The 24,857-nt window shown below is 37.0% G+C and overlaps 2 protein-coding genes across 5 annotated transcripts in view; one reads left to right on the top strand and one right to left on the bottom strand.

The window, feature by feature from the left end:
* The window catches only part of AIMP1 (aminoacyl tRNA synthetase complex interacting multifunctional protein 1), a 37,372-nt gene extending 34,817 nt beyond the window's left edge, over positions 1-2,555 (bottom strand). Inside the window, exon 1 of the mRNA XM_047751739.1 lies at positions 2,425-2,555. Coding sequence (XP_047607695.1) covers positions 2,425-2,426 — 2 coding nt within the window. The 5' untranslated portion in view covers positions 2,427-2,555. The remainder of the gene's footprint in view (positions 1-2,424) is intronic.
* A 145-nt stretch (positions 2,556-2,700) lies between these two features.
* The window catches only part of TBCK (TBC1 domain containing kinase), a 221,969-nt gene continuing 199,812 nt past the window's right edge, over positions 2,701-24,857 (top strand). The window contains exons 1-2 of one of the 4 annotated variants that reach the window (XM_047751738.1): positions 2,701-3,051; positions 7,907-8,128. In XM_047751738.1, coding sequence (XP_047607694.1) covers positions 7,936-8,128 — 193 coding nt within the window. In that variant the 5' untranslated portion in view covers positions 2,701-3,051; positions 7,907-7,935. Of the gene's footprint in view, positions 3,056-6,223; positions 6,334-7,906; positions 8,129-24,857 lie in introns of those variants that run through there. The other 3 variants (XM_047751736.1, XM_047751735.1, XM_047751737.1) reach the window with 3 other exon arrangements.

The raw sequence follows: 24,857 nt of genomic DNA on the forward strand, positions 1-24,857 counted from the left end.
TATTTTTTGAAAACAATACATCCTAGAGACACTCAAAATACACAGCAGCTACTACCAGCAGTAATTCCAGCAGTCTTTTAGTAACCTAGGTCAAAATAAAGATCTAAAACTATGCTTTTTGTGAAAGTTCATTTTCTTCTTTTTTGGGGAGGGGTATTGGGGGGTGCAGGGGACATGTTCTGGGCCTATGTAAATTCCTGGACCAGGAATTAACCCCATGCCAGAGCAGTGACCTAGGCTGCTGGAGTGACAACACCGGAAACTGTGCCAGAAGGAAACTCCTTGTGTTTTTGTTTTTTTTTAATGTAATTTGGGAATGAATTAAAATTCCAGCTCCAGCTCTGCCATTCATTAGCTGTATGACTTGTTTTAATTGTTAAAGTTTTTACATAATGATTTGATATTTGTACATATTCCAAGATGATCACATATTCTAAGATTAATACCTTCACGTATAATTACAAATTTCTTTTTCCTGTGATGAGAACCTTCAAGATCCAATATCCTAGCTATTTTCTAATCTGCAGTACAGTATTAACTATAGTCACCATGCTGTACATTACATCCCTATAACGTATTCATTTTATAACTGGGAATTTGTACCTATTTTTGATTGTTTTTCTTCACTCACCAGAGAGACTTCTTCCCCATTACTTATGAGGACACAGGGTATTCTGGAAGGTTTAAGGGATGGCAATGAGAGCATGGCTACAAAAAGACAGCCCATGTTTTTCAGATACTGTGGTCATTAACACAGAAAACCTTTCCAGTGATATACGCTAAGATTTTAAAAGGGGTATGTGAAGGTCTCCTATAGCTCTCTTATAAAACAAGGTCATCTTTTACCTGACTCAGATTTTCTTCAGTAGGATTTAACCAGACCTTTCCTTTGGCACTCACCACTGTACTTTTTTCAATTCTTGTCATAGAACACAGTTAATAATATTAGCTATTACTTTAATGGGCCATGCATTGTCATTTCATCTCTACAATCTTATCTGGCACTATTTCTCTTCTATAGATAAACTCAGAGAAATTATGTAACTTGTCTAAATCCACTCATATATTAAATGGTAAAGCCATGCCTTTAACTTGTGTTTGTTACTCCAAACCTCACAAAGTCATTTCTAAAGTGTTTCCCAAGCCTAATTAGAGAACATTAACTCACCACCCATTAATATGCTCATGCTCTAAATTAAGAGCACTTAGAATCTGACTGGCCATTTCTTACCACCCCTAGTTAAGCCATCATAATGTCTCCTATGGATTCCTGTAAAAGCCTCCTACCTGGTCTTCTTCCTTCCCCTCTATTTACTTAATTATGCTTTTGTTTTGTTTTGTTTTTTTTACCACCGTACCTGTGGCAAATGGAAATTCCAGGAGGTAGGTTGGCGTCTAATGGGAGCTGCAGCTACAGGTCTAGGCCACAGCCACAGTCAGGCCAGGCCAGACCCAAGCCGATTCTGCGACTTACTAGGGAACTTGCTCCCACCGAGCGGGGCCAGGAAGGGCACCGCATCCTCACACTGTGTCAGGTTCCCAACCAACCCACTGAGCCCTACTGGGTACTCCACTTTGTTCTTGAGAGTAGCCAGAAAAACCCTTTTTAAAAGGAAATCAGATTACATAACTCAACTACTCAAAACTGTCCAAAGGCTTAAAATGTGCTGAAGATCCTTCATGACTCTCAGATTGTCTCCAGCTTTTACCCCTTCACTCAACTCTGACGTAAGGTTTCTTTGCTGTTCAGCAGAGATTTCTGCCCCATGGTCTTGGCAAAGTCTATGCCTTATGACTGATTGCACGTCTCCAAAAATATCCTTAAGACTAATTCTCTTCCTTCTGACAGCTCTTAACTCGAGAGCCATCTTTTCCGTGTAACCTTCTCTGGTCACAATAAAATTCCGACTTGCTTTGCTGCTTTTCTTTTCAGAACTCATTACGACCTAAAATATGGTATGTTTTCTTAACTTTGTTTAGTGTGTGTCCCCCTCAATAAAATGTGTATTACAGGGAGCCAGGAATTTTTGTCTGTTTCGTTCATTGCTTTGTATCAGAGCCTAAAACAGGGCTTGGACATGGCGGGCGCTAGGTAAGTTTCAGATTAAATTAATTCCTGCCACCGCCCTCCCCACCCCGGTTCTCTCTTTCTCTCTCTCTCTCTCTCTCAAATAAACATGTTTGTGCAATATTTTTTCCAGTAACATCCTTTCCCTTGACCTCGCATTCCATTTCTCAAACTTGGTTCCTTCAAAAGATCCCAGGCTCTTCCCTGGCTCCTCACGCCAAGAGTGGCGCCGCTGCGAGCTGACTTCCTCCTAGCACCTGCCGCCTGGGTTCTACCTCCCGAAGGCCAGTAAGGGAAAGGGGACTCCAAATGATCGTAATCCCCCTACCCCGAGACCCTCTGCGGAAAACACTCACATGAATTGGTGGACAGGGAACCCCGACAGCCTCTGCCCGGAGCAGGAAGGGACTGCCTCCCGCTCACGACGGCAGTGAGAAAGGACCCAGTTAGGTGTCCCTGCTAAACGCCTTAGCGGTCCGCAGACTCGACAACAAGCTCTGTGGCCCTCGTCCTGTGCGCAGCCACATCACACTCCCCGTCGTTCATTCCTCCAGCCAATAACGCCAACCCTTCTGCACCTCTTCCTCGATCGCTATATTTTGTCGCCAGGTTGGGCAAGAGGCAAGACGCCGGACGTCGGGGTCTTTCCTTAGAGTGCCTTCGCGGAGGCTGTGAGATCAGAGGAAACGGCCTGGAAGAGCTGGGGCTTGGGCGAGACCTAGGAGCTGTCACCGGAGAGCGCCAGGCTCGCGTTCCTGGCCAGATTCCGAGCTGGCAACTCTGGCTGATTTAGCTCGTGGGCAAAGGGCAGTCTCTGAGCTCCTGGCATTCCTGAAGCAGTGTCTTTTGTAGTAGCACCTGAAATGCGGAGCCCGGTGCCCTAAGCGATTAGCGGCAACACCAGCCACAGCGACAGCGCTGGGGCCCTGTGTAGAAGCTCCATCCCCTTGTCTTTGTGTCAGCCTGCGTCCCCAAACCCAGAGGCAGGTATTTGGGTTTCCCAGTTTTCTGTGTCGTAGTGGGTGGGACTGTTGGGAATGTAGAGGAAGGTTAGGTGTAGCGAGTGGCCCTGCACTTGCGCCCGGAGTGATAGAAGCCACCAGTGCAGTTTGCTAGCTGCTTAGTACCTTCTTCTTCCTTACCTTCAGCCCGCCTTCCCGCTACACACTCGAGACCTCTGTGAACTGCTGGCAGCTTTTTGAAAGTAACCACTGCCTGACTGTTGCAGGGGAAGTTTGCAAGAGGAGCTTAGAGAATGTGAAATCGGCTCTCCATTGCTCAGCAGAGATTCCAAACTCTTGCTTTGGTTGCTTTCTGGATTTCAGAGATTTAGTCATTTGTCAAGATGTGACATTCCCTTGTGCAGGTGGAAGAATGTGAACAAATGAAAGTTGCTTTGGAATTGTCAGTGGTTGCTTTTCAAGGCCTCTTGTTCCTGTTTTTGTTTGCGACAGAGAGACAGCTTTTTGAAGGAAAGCATATAAAATAAGTGAACTAGTATTAACACATTGAAGAAATGTGTAAACTGTCTTATTCATAATGAAATAAGCATCTCTTGTCCTTTTTTCGACCGTTTTTTTTTTTTTTTTTTTTCCCGTATTTGATCCATTTCCATTTTAAGTTCTTTGAGGGCAGGTTTCGTGTCCTGATTTCCTGGTTGGCCCTGAAGCTAGAAAAACACCTGACTTAAAATAGGAACCTCAGAATATTTGTGGAATGAATGAATTTTCAAACCTAACTGCTTATATTGTTTTTACTCAACTAATCTCTCACCTCAGCTATTTTTTTTCCCACTGTTTTTTCCCCCACTCACCAAGTGTGAGCACATCCATGTGTGTGCGTTTGTTATGTATGAGCCATTTCAGGTGCACCATCTAAGACATAGTTGAAGCAGAACACTGATGAAATCATTCATGCTAGTTTTTTTTTTATCTTTTTGAATCATTTGCATTTTTTGTATTTTGTTATTTGATTTTTATTTGTCTAAGTGATCCAGGTGTCTAATCGAAGATCACAGTATAGTATAAAAGGATTGCATAATAAAATGTAGCAGTTCAGTGTCCTCCTTCCCATCCTCAGCCACGTTCCTTCAGAGCTAACCACTTAACATTTTCTAATATTTAGGTCTGTATGTTGGATAATAAGCTAAATTGCTAATTCTTTTTTTAAATTGACTTCTTAAGATAGCGCACACTACCCACCATCTCTCTTCCCCCAATTTTAGGATAGTTCCCACAAATTTAGTTTTTATATTGGTTAGTTTTATAATTTTAAACAATATATGTAAACAACTTTTTTCCCATCAAAAAATTTTTTCACATCAGAGTATTTTTTTTTGCTTTTTTCAACATCAAAAATATGCATATTGACTCCTTTTTTTGGTAGACTGAGGAAAGTAGTGACTCTACCTTACCCTTTATCACTGCAGAAATCATATTGATTCCCATCTTACTTTAGATGGAACTTTACTTAATACACTGTCAAAGTTAATAATAGTTACAAGATATTTCGTAACTGCAATTGCCTTTTGCTTTATGTGCTAAAAACAAGTAAAATGCTACAATATTAATTATGTCTTTGTGAATAATCTGCAGTGCAGAGCCAAGCTTGCTATGATATATTTCCTTCCCAGTATTTTAATTTAATGACCTCTGTGCCACACTCATGAGAAAATTTCTAATGTCAAATTGATTCTTCTTTCTCTCTGATATCAAAAATTATGCCATGGTTAAGTGTGCTTAATTTTTTGGATTATGTATTTCTCATATAGTTTTTGACCCTTCTCACTTTTACAAAGGATTTTGTACTTTCTTTGAGGGAAGGATGTATATGCTTTGTTCACCCCATCTTCTCACTCTTTGTGTGAGGAGCTTCTGTGCCATTTCTCTGCTTGAAGGCATCCCCTTTGGAGCCCACTTCCTTCTTAATTTGAACAGATTGTTTTCTAGTCCTTTTGTACAGCTTCTGTACTAGGTTATTTTCCTTGAATTCTTGAATAAGATACATTGATTCTTAACCCCACTCCTTTTATTACTTGTCTTTCTCCTCACTTTTGGTAGAATACCTCCTAAGGGAGCTTTTCATAAAAGATATGTGGATGGTGATTTTCTTTTCTTTTTTAATTTTGTGCAGCTATAAATTATTGATAGTTTGGCCATATATAGAAACAAAATTACATGTCTTCAAATTTTCAAGTGTTCCTCGTCTTTTAACTTCCATTACTGCTCACCAGAACATGAGAATGCCAGTGGGATCTTGATTTGTTAATGCCTAAACTATTTATTTTCTCTCTGAAATGATTAAACTTTTTAGTTATGCTTGATACTTAGAAAATTTGTGATGGCATGTCTTGGTGTGAGTTTATTCTCCTTAAAATGAACTCATTTAAAGAGCTAGTTTAAGTGTCTCAGTGTGGGTCTTTTTTTTTATTTATTTAATCATCTTGAAATTAGAAGCTTTTTAAATTTGAAGGTACATATTTCCCTTCAACTGCCAGGAATTTTCTCCTTTTGTATCTTTCATAATTTATTCTCCTTTATTTTTATCTTTTCTCCTTTTTTGGAAGTGCTGGCAAGGTGATCGTTGAATTCTTGGCTTGATTCACTAGGTCTGTTACCTTTTATGTTTTTATTTATTTGCTTGTTTACTCCAAGTTCTGAGAAATTGTCTCAACTTTATTTTCCAATACCTCTATCTAGTTTGGGAATCATATGTTTAATTTCCAAGCACTCATTTTAAAATTATTCTTTTCTCATATTCTCCTAATTTTGTTTCATTTTTCTTTTTTTTAATGTGATGGGATTTACATATATTAAAATTCACTGATTTTAAGTGACCAGTTTGATGAATTTTGATACATGTAAACAATCATGTGACAACCGCAATTCCAATCATGATATACAACATGTTTAATTCTCCAAAAAGTTTCTGTTTCCCTGTTCAATCCCATCTCCCCTGCCCAAGACACTATATTCTCCTTTTTATCAGTACAGTTTAGAACTGTAGTTCTGGAACTATATGTAAATGGGATATGAACTCTTCTATGTCTACTAGTTTCATCAGTATTTTTGAAATACATCCATACATTGGCATGTTTATTCCTTTTTTTGTTGTTTTTGAATAGCATTCCTTGGGATGAACATGCTACAACTGGTTTATTAACTGTGACATTTACATCGCTTCCAGCCTTGTGCTGTTACAATTAAAACTACTGCAAACATTCTCATGCAAATAATTTTATGGACAAACATCTTAATCTTTCTTTGGTAAGTACCCAGCAGGAGTGGAATTTCTGAGTCATAAAGGGTATTTTTAACTTTAGAACAGTTTTCCACAGTTTTTCAAAATTCTTATTTCATTGCTTCCATCAGCAGCAAAGTTATCAGCTCCAGTTCCCTTTTTTCTCAACACTTGGTATTGCTGATTACTCACATTTGAGCCAGGGCACTTTTTTGGTTTATTTTATTATTTGCCATTTATGCTGTAATCTTTCATCAGCTATCTGATGATTCCTGGGCAGTTCATTATTTAAGAATTAAGAAAGACCATCTGATAATACAGCAGGAGTAATTACATATGAGGGAAGAATATATTCACAAAGGAATAAAACAAAACAAACAAAAAAAAGGGTAAATAACTGGCTAGGAATGGGGGGCTGATGGCAGAGCTGACTCTTCTATTCTTCAGTCTTTCAAATTATCTTTCTTTCCTCAGTTTTCTGACTGCTGTTTGACATTGTTCCTGCCTTCTCTGAATCCAAAGAGGCTGAGCAAACCTTTTGGCTATTTATGTATAGGTTGTAGTTTCCTTCTTTGTTTCTTGTGACAATACTCTTCCATATGCAAAACGCTTTACAGGAGTTTCTTGCAGTCTTTCATCAGGTCAGGGCCTTTTTCTGTCCTCTTCCTTGTTATGAGTTTATACATTTTAAAACTGTTCTTTTTAATGTTTTAATATGGTTTCTGGGCAGACACATAAAAAGCAGTCTATTATCTTGATTTAGCATTCCAGATTTTTATTGTGAAAGCAGAGAAGTGAAGCATGTAGTGTTTTGCCAAGGGAATGTCTTTTTAGTGAGACACTTGGGTAAGAGAGATTTTTTTTGTTGGGGACCTTTTTTTTTGTGGTTGCCATAATGTGATTCAGATTTTGTGAGTTTCTTAATCTCCAGGCTATGCCATTATATAACTCTGGAGCATCATTTGCCTGGGAATCTACGCTGCTTGGACCCCTCAGAATCTACACATAGAACATGTGTTTCTAACCTGGAGGCAGAAGCATCTGTCAAGATCATTGAGGGGACTAAAACAGATCACTTGTAAAGCACCTAGCACAAAAACAAAAATTGATTAGTTATTTAAGTAACCGTACAGCTCTGTTATCTAGTTTAATTTTTAATACTACTAATACAGTCCTTGATTATTTAAAGTTTCTGCTTTGTATCCTTATTCCCTCTTTCCTGACTTCCCTCACCCTGAGAAAAGGAAAAGTTCTTGATAATCTATGGGTTACTTATGTTTCAGATAGAGAGAAGAGCCTTATTGATAAAAAATATGCAATAACAGACTTTTTCTAAACTCTTGAAACTGTCAGATATCATTGAAGAGGGAATGTTCTGTCTGAAAAATCTTTATTTAGAGTTTCAATGTAAATTTATGATTCAGTGGTGTTTCCTCTTTGATATTATCTTGAAATTTTTAACCCTTGATTTTTTTTTTTTACTGTAAAATATATAGATTAGCATTTTCCTTCAAGTTATGTGTAGTTAATCATGTTTAAGGTGAGAAAACATTTGCTTAATGTTTAGTTGATCTTTCAAAAAATTCTCTCCTTTTCTAGATTACCTTGGAAGATCTAAGACTCTGAAAATGTTTCCCTTGAAGGATGCTGAAATGGGTGCCTTTACCTTCTTTGCCTCAGCTCTGCCACATGATGTTTGCGGAAGCAACGGGCTTCCTCTCACACCAAATTCCATCAAAATTTTAGGGCGCTTTCAAATCCTTAAGACCATCACCCACCCCAGACTGTGCCAGTATGTGGATATTTCTAGGGGAAAGCATGGTGAGTTTTTGTTTTCTTCTCTTTTGCATACCCTGTGACTCTGGCTAGGTTATAAATATATAGTAAACATATAAAGTAACCAATATGTGTGTGTATGTTTGCCCTCAGCTTTCTCTCCAGCCAACCTGAGTCATTTCAGTTTTCCTGACTATGATCGAATGATTAATATTTCTCAGATATGAGAATCAAGAATTTTAATTTTCTGTTTCAAAGAAACTACCTTTTTTTCAACCACATTTCTTCTGTAAGGAGATGAAAGTTCTAATGTTAGAAACTTTAAAATTATCTATTTTAATGTATTTCATGATTAAAAGTAATAATTTGGGCTAAGTTGCTTTGAATGAAAAGAGTCACCAATTTTTTTCCTTTGTGAGCTGCCTTAGTCTTTTCATATAGGATTCCATTTAGAAAAGTTGACCTCTATTGGTTAAAAAGTCAGTGTTTTTTCAGGAAGGTGTTTACTGCCTTTAATAGTAGAGTCAGTTTCTTCCATAGCCCGTATCTTAGTCCATTCTGGCTGCCAAACAAAACACCATAAACTGAGTGGCTTATAAACAAGGAGCGTTTACTTCCATAGTTCTTGAGGTTAGGAAGTCCAAGATTCAGGCACCAGCAGACTCCATGTCTGGCAAGGCCCACTTCCTCATTGAAAGCCATCTCACTGAAACCTCCCATGGTGGGAGGGGCAAGGGAATGCTCTCAGGCCTCTTCTGGAAAAGCACTGATCCCATTCATGAAGCTCCAGGCTTATGATCCAATCACCTGCCGAAGTCCTTCACCCCCAAACACCATCGCTCTGAGGGGTTACGTGTCAACATAGGGATTTGGTGGGGGCACAAAAATGTTCAATCTGCAGCACCCAGAAGATGCTTATGGAGGCATTTTTTAATTATTTAAAAATTAATTTTGAAAGCTTAATAGCATGCTGGGATTCTATTTCTTAAAATTATGTTAAATGCATTTTAGTGAAATGTATTTAATTTTTCTAACAAAATGTGTGTTTTTTTTAAATTAATCCTATATATTTGCTGATGTTATACTGTTTTTATTCCTATAAAAATAACATTTTCATGTAGTTTAATCTAATATTAAAGGCTATCAAAAAACTATGAAATGGGGGAGATCCAATTGTGGCTCAGTGAGTTAAGAATCTGACTAGTATCCATGAGGATGCGGGTTCCATTCCTGGTTTCATTCATCAGGTTAAGGGATCTGGAGTTTAGGTCACGGATGTGGTTCGATTCTGGCATTTCTAGGGCTGTGGCCTAGGCCGGCGGCTGCAGTTCATATTCGATCCCCAGCCTGAGAACCTACATATGCCCTGCACATGGAGCTCTAAAAAGACCCCCCAAAAAAATGCAAAATGTATTTTCTTTATTGTTTTGCTGAGAAACAGACTAAATAATACTTTCGAGTACTCTAGGTTATACCTCTTATAAGTAGTTGCTCTGAAATTTTATAGACTTCGAGTAGAAAATATTTTTGTAATATTATCAATGGCTAATATTTATTATTTATTATGCTTTAGACAGCATTCTAAGTGCTTTACACTTAATTAATTAGATTAATTAGTTTAATCTGTACAACCTTACCATGAGGTAGAAACTATTATTTTTATTTTACAGGTAAAGAAGTTGAGGCACTGAGCAATTAAGTAGCATAGGAACTTTTGGCAAGTTTGTTGTTGAAGTGTAAAAATAAACAAAAAAATCTTTTTGCAAAACTTTTATTTAATAAATGGCTTCAGTGACCTTAACTAAATAGTGGAAATAATTTGGGGCCTTTATCTTTTTTATCTTTTTTTTCTTTTGTCTTTTCTAGGGCTGCACCTGCAGCATATGGAGGTTCCCAGACTAGGGGTCCAGTTGGAGCTGTAGCCTCCGGCCTACGCCAGAGCCACAGCAATGTTGGATCCGAGCCGTGTCTGGGACCTACACCACAGCTCATGGCAACGCCGGATCCTTAACCCACTGAGGGAGGCCAGGGATTGAACCCGCAACCTCATGGTTCCTAGTCGGATTGGTTAACCACCAAACCATGACAGGAACTCCAGGGCTTTTAATATAACAAAATAATTGATAGATACTGTCAATCCCTGAAAGCCTCCAACACTACCACACCTCCATCCAATTACAAACTCTAAAGCATTTCAACATGTGGGTTGGCCTATTTCCAAAACCACTCCAAACTTGCCAATATAGTAGAATCTTATTATCGTCTGCAGTGAGTGACCATAATTATTTTTTAATTAAATTTTTATTTTATATTTGAGTATAGTTGATTTATAGTATTGTGTTACTTAAAAGTATGTAACAAAGTGATTCTGTTATATGTATACCTGCATCTATTCTTTCTCACATTCTTTCTCACATAGGTTATTACAGAATATTGAGTAGAGTTCCCTGTGCCATATTGTAGGTCCTTATTAACTATTTTATATATAGTAGTGTGTATATATTAATTCCATACTTCTAATTTATACCTCCCTTGCCATCTTTCCACTCTGGTAACCATAAAATAGTTTTCAAAGTTAATGAGTCTGTGTCTGTTTTATAAATTGGTACATTTGTATGATTTTTTATGTGATTATCACATAAGTGATATCATATTATATTTCTCTTTTGCTTTAAAAAAATTTTTTTTTCCTTTTTCAGTTGCACCACAGCAAATGGAAATTCCTGGGCCAGGGATCAAATCTGAGCCGAATATGCAATCTATACCACAGGTGTGGCAAAATCTGATCCTTAACCCACTGTGCTAGGTTGTGGATTGAACCAGCAACACCACAGAGACAAGCCAGATCCTTTACCCACTGTGCTACAGTGGGACTCCCTATTTTTGTCTTCTGACTTACTCCACTTAGTATGATAATCTCTAGGTCTATCCATGTTTCTGTAAATGGTATTATTTAATTCTTCATTATAGCTGATTAGTATTCCATTGTATATATATGTACCACATCTTCTTAATCCATTTCTGTTAATAGAAATTTAAGTTGCTTGCATGTCTTGGCTATTGTAAATAATGTTGCTGTGAACATTGCATGCATGGAATGCATGTATCTTTTTGAATTATGGTTTTGTCAGGATGTATGCCCAGGAGTGGAATTTCCGGATCATATGGTAGCTCTATTTTTAGTTTTCTGAGGAACCTCCATACTATTTTCCATAGTGGTTACACCAATTTACATTCCTACCAATAGTATAGGAGGGTTCTCTTTTCTTCACACCCTCTCCAGCACTTATTGTTTGTAGTTTTTTTGATGGTGGCCCTTATGACTGGTGTGAGGTGATACCACATTGTAGTTTGTTTGTTTGTTTTGCTTTTTAGGGCTGCACCTGTGGCATATGGAAGTTCCTAGGCTAGCGGTCAATTCAGAGCTACAGCTGTTGACCTATACCAAAGCCACAGCAACACACTGAGTCTATGACCTACACCACAGCTCACGGCAACGCTGGATGCTTGACCCACTGAGTGAGGCCAGAGATTGAACCTACCTCCTCATGGATACTAGTCAGAGTCTTTTCTGCTCTGCCACAGTGGGAACTCCCCCCTCATTGTAGTTTTGATTTACATTTCTCTGATAATTAGTGATATTGAGCATCTTTTTATATTTTTTTGCCATCTGTGTGTCTTCTTGGAGGAATGTCTTTTTAGATCTGCACATTATTTCATTAGGTTGTTTATTTTTTAATTTAATTTTAACCTTTTTTTCTTTTATTTTATATTTTATTTATTTATTTATTTTATTTTATTGTCTTTTTAGAGCTGCACCTATGGCATATGGAGGTTCCCAGACCAGGGGTCGAATCTGAGCTGTAGCCGCTGGCCTACACCACAGCCACAGCAATGCTGTATCTGAGCCGCATCTGCAAGCTACATCACAACTCAGGAGAACACCAGATCCTTAACTCACTGAGCAAGGCCAGGGATTAAACCTGCCTATTCATGGGTACTAGTCAGATTCATATCTGCTGAGCCACAATGGGAAATCCCTGTGTTTTTTTTTTTTTTTTTTTAATTGAGCTGCATGTGCTGTCTGTACATTTTGGAGATTATTCTCTTTTTGTTAGCTTCATTTGCAAATATTTTCTCCCATTCTGTGGGTTCTCATTCATTTTATGGGTTCCTTTGCTGTACAAAAGCTTTTAAGTTTAATAAGTGCCATTTGTATATTTTTGCTTTTATTTTCATCGTTCCAGGAGGTGGATTGAAAACGATACTGCTTCAGTTTATGTCAAGGAATGTTCTGTGTGTGGTTTTCTCCAAGAGTTTTACATTATCTGGTGTTATTTTTAGGTCTTTGATGCATTTTGAGTTTACTTTTGTGCATGGTTGTAGAGAATCTTATTTCAGTCTTCAGTGTAGCTGTCCAGTTTTCCCAGCATTGCTTATTGAAGGCACTGTCTTTTCTCCATTTTATATTCTTGCCTCCTTTGTCATAGATTAATTTAACATAGGTGCATGGGTTTCTTTATGGTCTTTCTATCATTTTCCACTGGTCTGTATTTGTTTTAGTGCCAGTACCATACTCCTTTGATGACTGTAATTTTGTAGCATAGTCTGAAGTCAGGGAGCCTGATTCCTCCAACTCTGTTTTTCTTTCTCAGGATTGTTTTGTCTATTCACAGTCTATTGTGTTTTCATACAAATTTAAAATTTTTTTGTTCTACTTCTGTGAAATATGCCACTGATAATTTGATAGGGAATGCATTGAATCTGTGGATTGCTTTGGGTAGTATAGGCATTTTGAGAATATTAATTCTTCCAATCTAAGAACATGGGTATATCTTTCTGTTTGTATGATCTTTGATTTCTTTCATCAGTATCTTACAGTTTTCAGAGGTACAAGTCTTTTGCCTCCTTACATAGGTTTATTCTTGGGTATGCTATTATTTTTAATGTAATGGTAAATGGTATTTTCCCTTAATTTCTCTTTCTGATCTTTCATTGTTAGTATATAGAAATGCAAGATATTTCTGTGTATTAATTTTGTATCCTGCAACTTCATCACATTCACTGATGAGCTGTCATAGTTTTCTGCTAGAATCTCTAGGGTTTTCTACATGTAGTATCTTGCTGTTTGCAAACAGTGATAGTTTTACTTCTCTTCCAATGTGGATTCCTTTTTTTTTTCTTCTCTGATTGCCATGGCTAGGACTTCTAAAACTATGTCACATAAAAATAGCAGGAGTGGACATCCTTGTCTTTTGTTTTGTTTTGTTTTGTTTTGTTTTGTTTTTTGTCTTTTTAGGGCTGTACCTGCAGCATATGAAGGTTCCCAGCGAGGGGGAAAATTGGAGCTGTAGCCTCCGGCCTACGCCACAGCCACAGCAGTGCCAGATCTGAGCTGTGTCTGTGACCTATACCACAGCTCACAGCAATGTTGGATCCTTAACCCACTGAGTGAGGCCAGGGATCAAACCTGAGTCCTCATAGATACTAGTCGGATTCGTTTCCGCTAAGCCACTTGTCTTATTTTTGATCTTAGAGGAAATGCTTTCAGCTTTTCACTATTGGGAATGATGTTAACTGTGTGTTTGTTAAATATGGCCTTTATTATGCTGAGGTAGGTTCCTTCTGTGCCCAGTTTTTGGAGGGTTTTTATTAGAAATGGGTGTTGGATTTTGTCAAAAAACTTTTTCTGCATCTATTGAGAGGATCATATGGTTTTTATTTTTCAGTTGTTAATGTGATATGTCACACTGATTGATTTGTGGACATTCAAAAATCCTTGCATTCCTGGGATAAATCCCACATGATCTTGGTGTAAGATCCTTTTATGTTATGATGGATTTGGTTTGCTAGTATTTTGTTGTAGATTTTTGCATCTCTGTTTTTAGTGATATTGGCTTATAATTTTCTTTCTTTGTGGTATCTTTGCCTGGTTTTGGTCTCAGTGTGAGGGTCATCTCATAGTATATTAGGAATATTCCTTTCTATGCAATTTTTGGGAAGAATTTCAAAAGAATAGGTGTTAACTCTTCTCTCTGAATGTTTGCTAGAATTTGCCTGTGAAGCCATCTGTTCCTGGACTTTCGTTTATTGAGCATTTTGTAATCACTCTTTCAATTTTAGTACTTGGGATTTGTCTGTTCATATTTTGTATTTCTTCTTGGTTCAGTCTTGGTACAGTTGTACCTTTCTAAAAATTTGTTCACTTCTAAGTTGTCCATTTTATTTGATATATTTTCTTGTAGTAGTCTTATGATCCTTTCTATTTCTGTGGTGCCAGTTGTAATTTCTCCCTTTTCATTTCTAATTTTATTAATATGAACCTTCTCTCTTTTTTTCTTGATGAATCTGGCTAAGGATTTATCAGTTTTGTTGATGTTTTCAAAGAACCAGCTTTTAGTTTCATTGATCTTTTCTATTTTATTCATCTCTATTTCATTTATTTCTACTCTGACCTTTATGATTTCTTTCCTTCTGATAACCTTGGATTTGGTTTGTTCTTCTTTCTCTAGTTGCTTTTAGGCAAAAGGTTAAGTTGTTTATTTGAGATTTTTCTTGTTGTCTGAGGTGAGATTGTATTGCTGTTTCCTCTTAGAACTGCTTTCGCTGGATCCCATAGGTTTTAGATTGTCATGTTTTAATTTTCTTTGGTCTCTAGGTATTTTTTAATTTTCTCTTTAATTGCTTCAGTGATACATTACTTGTTTAGTAACATTGTTTAACCTTCACATATTTGTGTTTTTTTAAGTTTTTTTTCCTTGTAGTTGATTTCTAATCTCGTAACTTTGCGGTCAAAAAGATGCTTGGCATGATTTCACTTTTCTTAAATGTACCAAGGCTTGCTGTATTGCCAAGCACATAATCTATCCAGGAGAATGTTTCATGTGCACTTGAGAAGAATGTGTATTTTGCTGCTTTCAGATGGAATGTTCTATAAATATCAAGTCCATTGGATCTCATGTGTCATTTAAGGCCTATGTTTCCTTGTTAATTGTCTGTTTGGGTGACCTATTAATTGATGTAAGTGGGGTGTTAAAAGTCCCCTACTATTATTATGTTACTGTCAGTTTCTCCTTTTACAGCTATTAACATTTGCTTTATATATTGAGGTGCTCCTGTCTTGCGTGCATATATATTTACAATTGCTATATCTTCTTCTTGGATTGATCTCTTGATCATTATGTAGTGTCCTTCTTTGTCTCTTGTAGCAGTCTTTATTTTAAGTCTATTTTGTATAATATGAGAATTGCTACTCCAGTCTTCTTTTGATTTCCTTTTGCATAACATACCTTCTTTTCACCCCCCACTTTTGGTTTGTATATGTCTCTTGATCTGAAGTGGGTCTACAAGACTGTATATGTATATGCCTTGTTTTTGTATCTATTCAGCCAGCCTACTTCTTTTGGTTGGTCATTTAATCCATTTATATTCAAGATAATTATCACTATATATGTACTTATTGCCATTTTGTTCATTGATTTAGATTTGTTTTTGTAGGTTGTGTTTCTTCCTTTACTCTTTTCTCCTTTTCTCCTGTAATTTGATGACTATCTTTATTGTTGTGTTTGGTCTCTTTTTCTTTTATGTGTGTGTGTCTGTTGTAGATTTTTGGTTTGCTATTATAATCAGGTTTTGACATAGCAATCTGTATACATATAAGATTGTTTTAAGCTGCTGATCTCTTAATTCCAAATTCATTTTCAATATCCTGCATTTGTATTCTCTTCTCATGATTGCTGGTTTTATCATCTTTGTATATTGATGATTTCCTACCTTTACTATATGTTTGCCTTTACCAGTGTACTTTCCCATTTGTATTTTTCTTGTTTGTATTCATGGCCTTTTCTTTTCTACCTAGAGAAGTCCTTTTAGCATTTGTGGTAAATCTAATGGTGGTGCTCAATTCTCTTAATTTTTACTTGTCTGTAAAGCTTTTGATTTCTCCATGGAGTCTGAACAAGAACTTTGCTTGGTAGAGTATTATTGGTTATAGTCTTTTCCCTTTTCTCACTTTAAATAAATTGTGCTACTCCTTCCAGCCTGCAGAATTTCTGCTGAAAAATCAGCTGATAGCCTTATGGGGATTCCCTTGTATGCTATTTGTTGCTTTTCACTTGTTGCTTTTGATATTTTTTCTTCGTGTTTAATTTTTGCCAATTTGAATAGTGTGTGTCTCAGCCTGTACTTTCTTGAGATTATTCTCTATGAGATTCTCTGAGCTTCCTGGACCTGAGTGGGCATTGTTTTTCCCATGTTAGGGAAGTTTTTGGCTATTATCTCTTCAAATATTTTCTCTGGCCCTTTCTCTCTTCTCCTTATGGTAACCCTGTATTGCAAATGTTGATGCATTTTATGTTGTCCTAGGGGTTTCTGAGACTGTCTGCATTTCTTTTCATTTTTTTTTTATTCTTTTCTAAGTCAGTGATTTCTACCAATCTGTCTTTCAGTTACTTACTTGTTCTTCTGCCTTATATAGTTTGCTTGTTACTGATTCCTTCTACTATACTTTTCATTTCAGTTATTGTATTGTTCATCTGTTTGTTCTTCAAATCTTCTCTTTGTTAAACATTTCTTTTATCATCTCAGTCTGTGCCTCCATTCTTTTTCCGAGACCTTTTCTCTCATTACTCTGAATTTTTTTTCAGGTAAGTTCCCTGTCTCCCCTTCACTTAGTTGTTCTTCAAGGGTTTTATCTGTTTCTTCATCTGGAATATATTTCTCTGTCATCTCCATTTCCTTTTGTCTAACTTCCTGTGTTTGTATTCTCTGTTCCATAGTCTGCAGGATTGTAGTCCCTCTTGCTCCTGATGTTTGCCCCATTGGTGAGGTTGATCTTGTGCAGGTTTGGTTGGAGGGACTGGTGCCTTCTTACTGGTGGGTAGAGCTGGGTCTTGTCCCTATGATGGGCAGAGTTGCATCAAAGGATGTGTTTAGAGATTGCTCTGGGCTCAGGGCTACCTTAGGCAGCCTGACTGTGTTCCCACCCTGTTGGTTGTTTGGTCTGAGGTATCTCATCACTGGAGCCTATAGGCTGTTTGGTAGGGCCAGGTCTTGGATCTAAAATGATGACTTCTGGTTGAGCTCATGCTGATGAATATTCTCTGGTGCCTCTGCTACCAGTGTCCTTGCCCCCACAGTGAATCATAGCCAACCCCTGCCTTCCAAGTAGACACTTTAAGACCCACAGGTAGGTCTGGTTCGGTACCATCTTGAGTCACTGCTTTGTGCTTGGTCTCAGTGCATATGAAACCTTGTGTGTGCCTTTAAAAGTGGAGTTTCTATTTCCCTCAGTCCTGTGGAGCTCCTGAAGTCAAGGCCCCCCCCCCCCCCCCCCCCCCGCCCCGGCCTTCAAAGCTTCAAATGCTTTGAGGGCTCCTCCCAACGCCAGTCCCCCAGGAGGCTGGGGAGACTGACATGAGGCTCAGAACTCTCAGTTGTATGAGAGAACTTCTGCGATATAATTGTTTTCCAGTTTGTGCATCACCCTCTTGGCAGATATGAGATTTGGTTATATCCCAAAAGGGTCCCTCCTACCATTTCATATGGCTTCTTCTTTGTCTTGTGTAGATTATCTTTTTTGGTAAGTTCCAGTCTTTTTTGTTCATAGTCGTTTAGAAGTTAGCTGTGATTTTAGTGTTTTCACAAGAGGAGATGAACTCAAGGTCTTCTACTCCACCATCTTGTCTCCTCTCTTTTACTCAGTTTTTAGGATTTCTCTGTTCTTGTGTCCTGAAGTGCCCTTTGTTTCTTTCCATTGTGTCTGGAAGTCTATTTGGAGGATCACTTTCTTCTTTTCATGGATTAAATGTTCTAGATATTTCTTGAGCTCCTTCTTTCCATCTCTCTACCTAAATGAGCCCATGTTAACACTGAACTAGCAAAACCCTTATGACATAATCCCTTTGGGGAACATTACTGCCAACTTTGCCTGGGAATTTTTTTTTTAGTTATCAATTTCAGATAGGAACTCATCCTCTCAGATCTGTTAAACTGTGTGAATGTTGAAGCCAGCTTAATAATCTGGGTAGTCCCTTAAGGTCCAGCTACCATATTGCTGGTAACTGTTCCCTCCACTTGCCCTTCTTCTGGATCTGAACGGTCCTCTCTTCTAGGGCAACATAGGTCAAAAATGTATAGAAAGTTCATACATTTATAGTTCGAGTGGCAAGAACAAAAATACCAGTGATTATTGAAAGGAAATCTAATTTTATTATTATTATTATTATTATTTTATTAGTGGCAATGTTCATTGTCCTGAAATGCACAAGTGGTAAATAACTAAATTAGAATAGTGTTGATGTGAAGGTCAGTCTTTTCAGTTGCATTTAGTTGGAAATATTTGAAAAGATTCTACTTAACCATCTCCTTAGTGAATAACACGCACTTCTCAATGATGAAATACCACGTGATTTTGGTTTGGACTCCACTTAATTGTCTCCTCAAAGAATTTTGGTCTTGGTTCCTTTACCCCTTTATTCTGTTCTTGCCATGCAGATATCTCACATCTTGTCTTTGTTAGGACCCCACCTCCACACCTCCCCTTATTACTTGGAGTAACGTGTGGCATGTGGTCTCTTTTAGTAACATTATGTTTTTACATGTTAGATTAGCTCAGAAGTCAGGTTTTCACTGTTTCCTATAGATCATTCAAGACTGATTCAAGATGATGTTAGTTTCTTGCTGATTCAGCAGGGTGTTTTATTTGATCTCAAGTCTAGTGCACATTAGAATTTGAGAACTTGATGTATTAAAAGAGAAGTTGAGTAAAATAGCTTTGAAAGAAAAATAATAAAGCATGAAAATAATAAATTTAATTTTTTTCTTTTGAACTTAAAATTTCAGCAGTAAAGCATGAAAATACTTAATAAATTTAATCTTTTTCTTTTGAACTTAAAATTTCAGCAGTATTTAGAAATAGAGTAATGATTATAGATGGTAATGCATTCCATCCTTTTTTAGAACTGATTATCCAGAAATCTTTTGGTTATTGCTAGGAGAGTCAAGAACAAAATTATTATTGTTTTTTCTTTTTTTTCTTTTGTCTTTTTAGAGCCACACCCATGGCATATGGAGGTTCCCAGGGTAGGGGTTGAATCGGACCTGTAGCTACCGGCCTACACCACAGCCACAGCAAAACAGGATCCGAGCCACATCTGAGACCTGCACCACAGCTCATGGAAATTTCAGATCCTTAACCCACTGAGTGAGGTCAAGGATCAAACCACATCCTCATGGATACTGGGCAGGATCCTTAACTGCTGAGCCACGATGGAAACTCCCAAAATTATTTTAACTAATAGATTTAGAATATATGTAGAGAATAATAGAATTGTTGAGGACATATAAAATAATTTATTCTGTATCTCTAGCTGCATATGCATTTCAGCTTAAGTGCCTATATCAGTTTGAGAGTTCCATCAAAGAAACAGAACCACTAGTAGATAGCTAGATAAATAGAGATTATTTGCTTAGAATTGGGTTACGTGATTGTGGGGGCTGAGTAGGCAAATCTAAAATCCAAGAGGTCATTGAGAAGGACAAGCTGAAGTTTTATTTTTTTATTTTTTTATTACTCAATGAATTTATTACATTTGTAGTTGTACAATGATCATCACAATCCAGTTTTATAGGATTTCCAATCCACAACCCCAGCGCATCTCCCGTAGCCCCCAAACTGTCTCCTTTGGAAACCATAAGTTTTTCAAAGTCTGTGAGTCAGTATCTGTTCTGCAAAGAAGTTAAGTCTGTCCTTTTTTTTCAGATTCCACATGTCAGTGAAAGCATTTGATGTTGGTGTCTCATTGTATGACTGACTTCACTTAGCATGATAATTTCTAGGTCCATCCATGTTGCTAAAAATGCTGGTGTTTCATTCCTTTTAATGGCTGAGTAATATTCTATTGTGTGTATGTACCATATCTTCTTGGTCCACTCCTCTGTCAATGGACATTTAGGGTGTTTCCATGTCTTGGCTATCGAAAAGAGTGCTGCAATGACCATCGGAGTACATGTGTCTTGTTGAGTCATGGTTGTTTCTGCATAGATGTCCAGGAGTGGGATTGTTGGATCAAAAGGTAGTTCTATTTTTAGTTTTCTGAGGAATCTCCATACTGTTTTCCACAGTGGTTGCACCAATTTATAATCCCACCAAGAGTGTAATAGGGTTCCTTTTTCTCTACCCCCTCTCTAGCATTTATTGTTTATAGACTTTTTGATGATGGCCATTCTGGCCAGTGTAAGGTGGTACCTCATAGTGGTTTTGATTTGCATTTCTCTAATAATGAGTGATGTTGAACATCTTTTCATGTGTTTTTTTGGCCATCTGTATGTCTTCTCTGGAGAATTGTCTGTTTAGATCTTCTGCCCATTTTTTGATGGGTTTGATTGTTTTTTTGGTATGGAGTGGTAGAAGGTGTTCATAAATTTTGGAGATTAATCCCTTGTCAGTTGATTCATTTGCAAAGATTTTCTGCCACTCTGTGGGTTGTCTTTTCATTTTGTTTGGAGTTTCCTTTGCTGTGCAGAAACTTTGAAGTTTGATTAGGTTCCATTTGTTTATTTTTGTTTTTATTGTCAATACTCTAAGAGGTGGATCTGAGAAGATGTTGCTGTCATTTATGTCAGAGAGTGTTTGGCCTATGTTTTCCTCTAAGAGTTTTATAGTGTCTGGTCTTAAATCTAGGTCTTTAATCCATTTGGAGTTTATTTTTGTGTATGGTGTTAGGGAGTGTTCTAATTTCATTCTTTTACATGTGGCTATCCAGTCTTCAAGCTGATGTTTTAGACAACAGCTAATGTCACAGTCCAAAAGAAGACTTAATTCTGCTCTTAAGGCCTTTACAACTGATTAAATCGTGATCACTTAGATTATCTAGGATAATCTTCCTTATCTAAAGTAAACTAATCATAGATTTTGATCATTTATGTAATGCCTTAACAATAACACCCAGATTAGTGTTTGAATAACTGGAGATTGTCTATGGCCATATTTCCCCAAATGCACCCAGTTGTCTAAATAACAGGAGATTATAGCCTAGCCCTGTTGATTCTAAAACTGACCTAACCATCACAGTGACGTAGTAACAATACTGTTTTTAAGCACAGATTTTTTCTTTATCAGCTTAAAACTGTAAATATTTATTTAGCAATTATATTTAAAAAGTGATGAGCTGGAGTTCCCATCATGGCTCAGTGGTTAACAGATCCGACTAGGAACCATAAGGTTGTGGGTTCAATCCCTGGCCTTGCTCGGTGGGTTGAGGATCCAGCATTGCCGTGAGCTGTGGTGAAGGTTGCAGACATGGCTCAGATCCCAAGTTGTTGTGGCTGTGGTGTAGGCCAGTAACTACAGCTCCAATTAGACCCCTAGCCTGGGAACCTCCATATGCCACGGGAATGGCCCAAGAAAAGGCAAAAAGACAAAAATAAATAAATAAATAAAAAGTAATGAGCTAGTCTCAGTTTTTACTGTGAATAACAAAAGAATGATGCAGTAACTATTTTCTGATAACCTTTTATGTCATCCTAACACATTCATGAATTACCTCTTTCTCTAAGTTAAACAAATTTTCTTTAATTCTTGCCTTTAGTTTTCCTTATTCAGCTACTTTATTATCTATCTATTGCTTAATACTGAATTTTTGTCCATATCTTATAATTAACTTAAAACATACAATTCAGACTGTATGTACTCTCCAGTGATACTTGACATTCATCAAATATTTGTTAGAAAAAAGATTATTTCGTGGTTCTTGTATGTTCTACTCTTTTAAAGTTCATCTTGGTGTCACATTTGTTTTTTTATAAATAGTGCCACTACATTGTTTGACTTAAATTTGGCACATTATCATTCCCAAATATTTTTGTCATATTTTATTTCATGAAGGTATACTGTTTTTATAGCAAACAGAAGTTATTTTCAAACAGTTGTCCAGAGTTTCATGATGAATACTTTCTAATGGTTTTTTTTTTTTAAACTGGTTCACATAGGAAATGTTGTTTTGGTATACACTCCATTACCCCTGGGAGAATCTTAGATATTCTGCCAAGGATTGTGGTTCTGCTGTATTAAAGTAATACTTCAAAGTTCCATAGGATCCTGAAGCTTTGGCAAACTGTGTTGTAATATTTTAAAGGCGTTTCCTGAAGAAGACTGATTTTTTTTTTCTAAGTCGTTTTGAGCCTGAAATATTTTAGGCTGATGCAGAACACTTTGAAAATCTCTCTTAGATATGGAGACTTATGGATATCTAATTTAAAATTATTAATTAATGGTGTAGAAACATTTTAATGTATTCTGACTGTTTAGTTTTATATTTAAATCAGTGCTATTGTGGCATTATTTTGCCTAGTTAACAACATACTTTTCTACACAGGACAGATTTCTATTTAGATAATGATTACCACTGTATGAAACGCATTCATTTTTCATGGCCACAGTGTGCCTTTGGTCAAGTTAATTCATTTAACAGGTATTTTTAAATTATGTGCTTATGTGTTTGAGGTATCATTCTAGACACTGGTGATACATTTTGAACAAGACGAGCATTCTTTCTGCCATCATGAAATGTATAATCTGGTGGGGAACAAAGATAAATAAAAACATATGCAAATCCTTAGAGTTGAAATCAGTATTACAAACGAAAAGTACAATGTAGAGTAGATTATGTTATAGAAGGAGCAAATTCATTTGGGGAGACCAGGAAGGTATTCCTTCAGGAATTCACATTTAACTAATGAATACTCATAATAGCTAACACTTGGATAGTACTTGTTATGTGGCAGGCACTTTGCTAGGTCCTTACTATGTATTAACTCATTTCAGCCTCATTGCAGCTATGTGAGATATGTGCCATTTCCCCCTCATTTTACAGAAGAGGAGAGTATGGCATAGACAGGTTAGCAAACCTCAAAGTCACATAATTAAACCTGGGAATTGAGCCCAGATACAATTGTCTGTGCTTTTAACATGATAGGAGTTAACTGAGAGGAGGAATGGGGAAATCATTTTAGGCAATGGAAATCCATGTGCAGAAGACCAGTGTACCTGGAAGTTAGTGAATGACGAACAAAATAACAAAAAGTAAAACTACACAAGGAGTTATATATTCTGATTTATCAATTATTATTTTATCACTTAGATTTTAGTATGAACGTACGTTGGAAATGAATAAGAATTAGTATGAGATGATCAGTTGAGAGATTGTTACAGTAATCTAGTAAAAGATGATGTTGGCTTGGATCCAGATTGTGGCAGATGAAGCAAACTTTATAGAATCTGGAAACATTTGGGAGATAGAAATAGCAGGGCTTTTTTGTTTGAATTTTAAGAAAGGGAGGTTACTCCTAAGTTTGTAGCTGGAGCAGCTAGCAAGGTAGTGGTTCCATTTACTGAAACAGCACTGAAGGAAATAGGCTTCAGAAACAAACTATAAATTCAGTTTGAGTTCTGTTGAGTTTAAGGTGACTTTTATATGAAAGTATGAAATTGGCTGTAGAAGCCTGGAGTTCAGAAGAAAGTTCTGGGCTTGAGATAAGGTTTACAGCCTTGGGAGTAAATAAGTCTGAAGACCCAGAATCAAAGGTAGAGGAATGAGAAGCATTTAAATTTGGATAGAAGAGGTACTAGTCTAAGAGTAGATTGAGGAAATGTAGCCAAAAAGGTGTAAAGAAAACTGACAAAATGTGGTGATGAAAAGCAAAGAAATGTAGCTTCCCATTTTGATTTTCTGACAGTATTATTTGCTTTTTCCTCCTGGAAATTCACTGTGATACTAAATTGCTTGGAATTCAACTTTGCATGCTCTTCTTTATTGAATTGAAGAAGTAGGCCTTTTATTGCGTGGTTTTCTAATTCTCCCCTCCCTCCCCTTAATGTTGTTTCAATTTTTTTTTTTTAATTCCTGTTTGGATCACTTAAAGGTTTTGTTTGTTTGTTTGTTTGTTTTAATCTGAAAGTTATGGCTTTCATTTAAAGTGGTTTTAGTTTTTGTGTTTTGTCTCATTCTATATAACGCCACCACCAGTATCAGCTTCCAAGATGTGACCCATACAATATCCTGTCCTCAACACTTCGCACGATTGCCTATATACCAGTGTCCTTCATCTCTGCTTCCATCAGGCAAGAATGTATCTTGAACCAGTCCTTACTGGATCTCCTGCTCTGAAATTCTTCTTTCATGTTTGTACCTTTTCCATTTTTCATTTTCACCAGATCTCTTCGCAGTTATCACTATTTCCAGTCTCTTTCTACATTTACTTCTTTATTGTGTCTTAGTCTGCCATCTGTATTTTGTGTTAACCTTCTACCTTATCTTAGAACTCATTTTACGTAGATATTCACAGAACCCCAATTTTTTTAAAAACTTGATCTCTCCTGAAATAACCTTATCAAATCCCCAGCTGCTTGTCAACCCAGTTGTACTTTTTTCTTGCTCCTCTTACATTCTTTAATCTAAAAAGGAAAAAAGTTTGGTGATTTGCTAATGTATTAGTTACTAGAGATAACTGATAATTATATTTAAAAAAAATGTATAGACTGCCCTTCAAAACTGTGCTGTCATATTCTTAGACAGCTGATCTGTTGGAAAATAAAAATTATGTCATAATATAGATTGTGCCTACTAACACTTTCATGTTATTCCTAATCTCAGCATGATTTATAAACAATCCAAAGTTGATTTTCTTTTTTTTTTTTGTCTTTTGTCTTTTTTGTTGTTGTTGTTGTTGCTATTTCTTGGGCCACTCCCTCGGCATATGGAGGTTCCCAGGCTAG

The sequence above is a fragment of the Phacochoerus africanus genome, chromosome 10 (assembly GCF_016906955.1).
Source record: "Phacochoerus africanus isolate WHEZ1 chromosome 10, ROS_Pafr_v1, whole genome shotgun sequence".
NCBI lineage: Eukaryota > Metazoa > Chordata > Mammalia > Artiodactyla > Suidae > Phacochoerus > Phacochoerus africanus.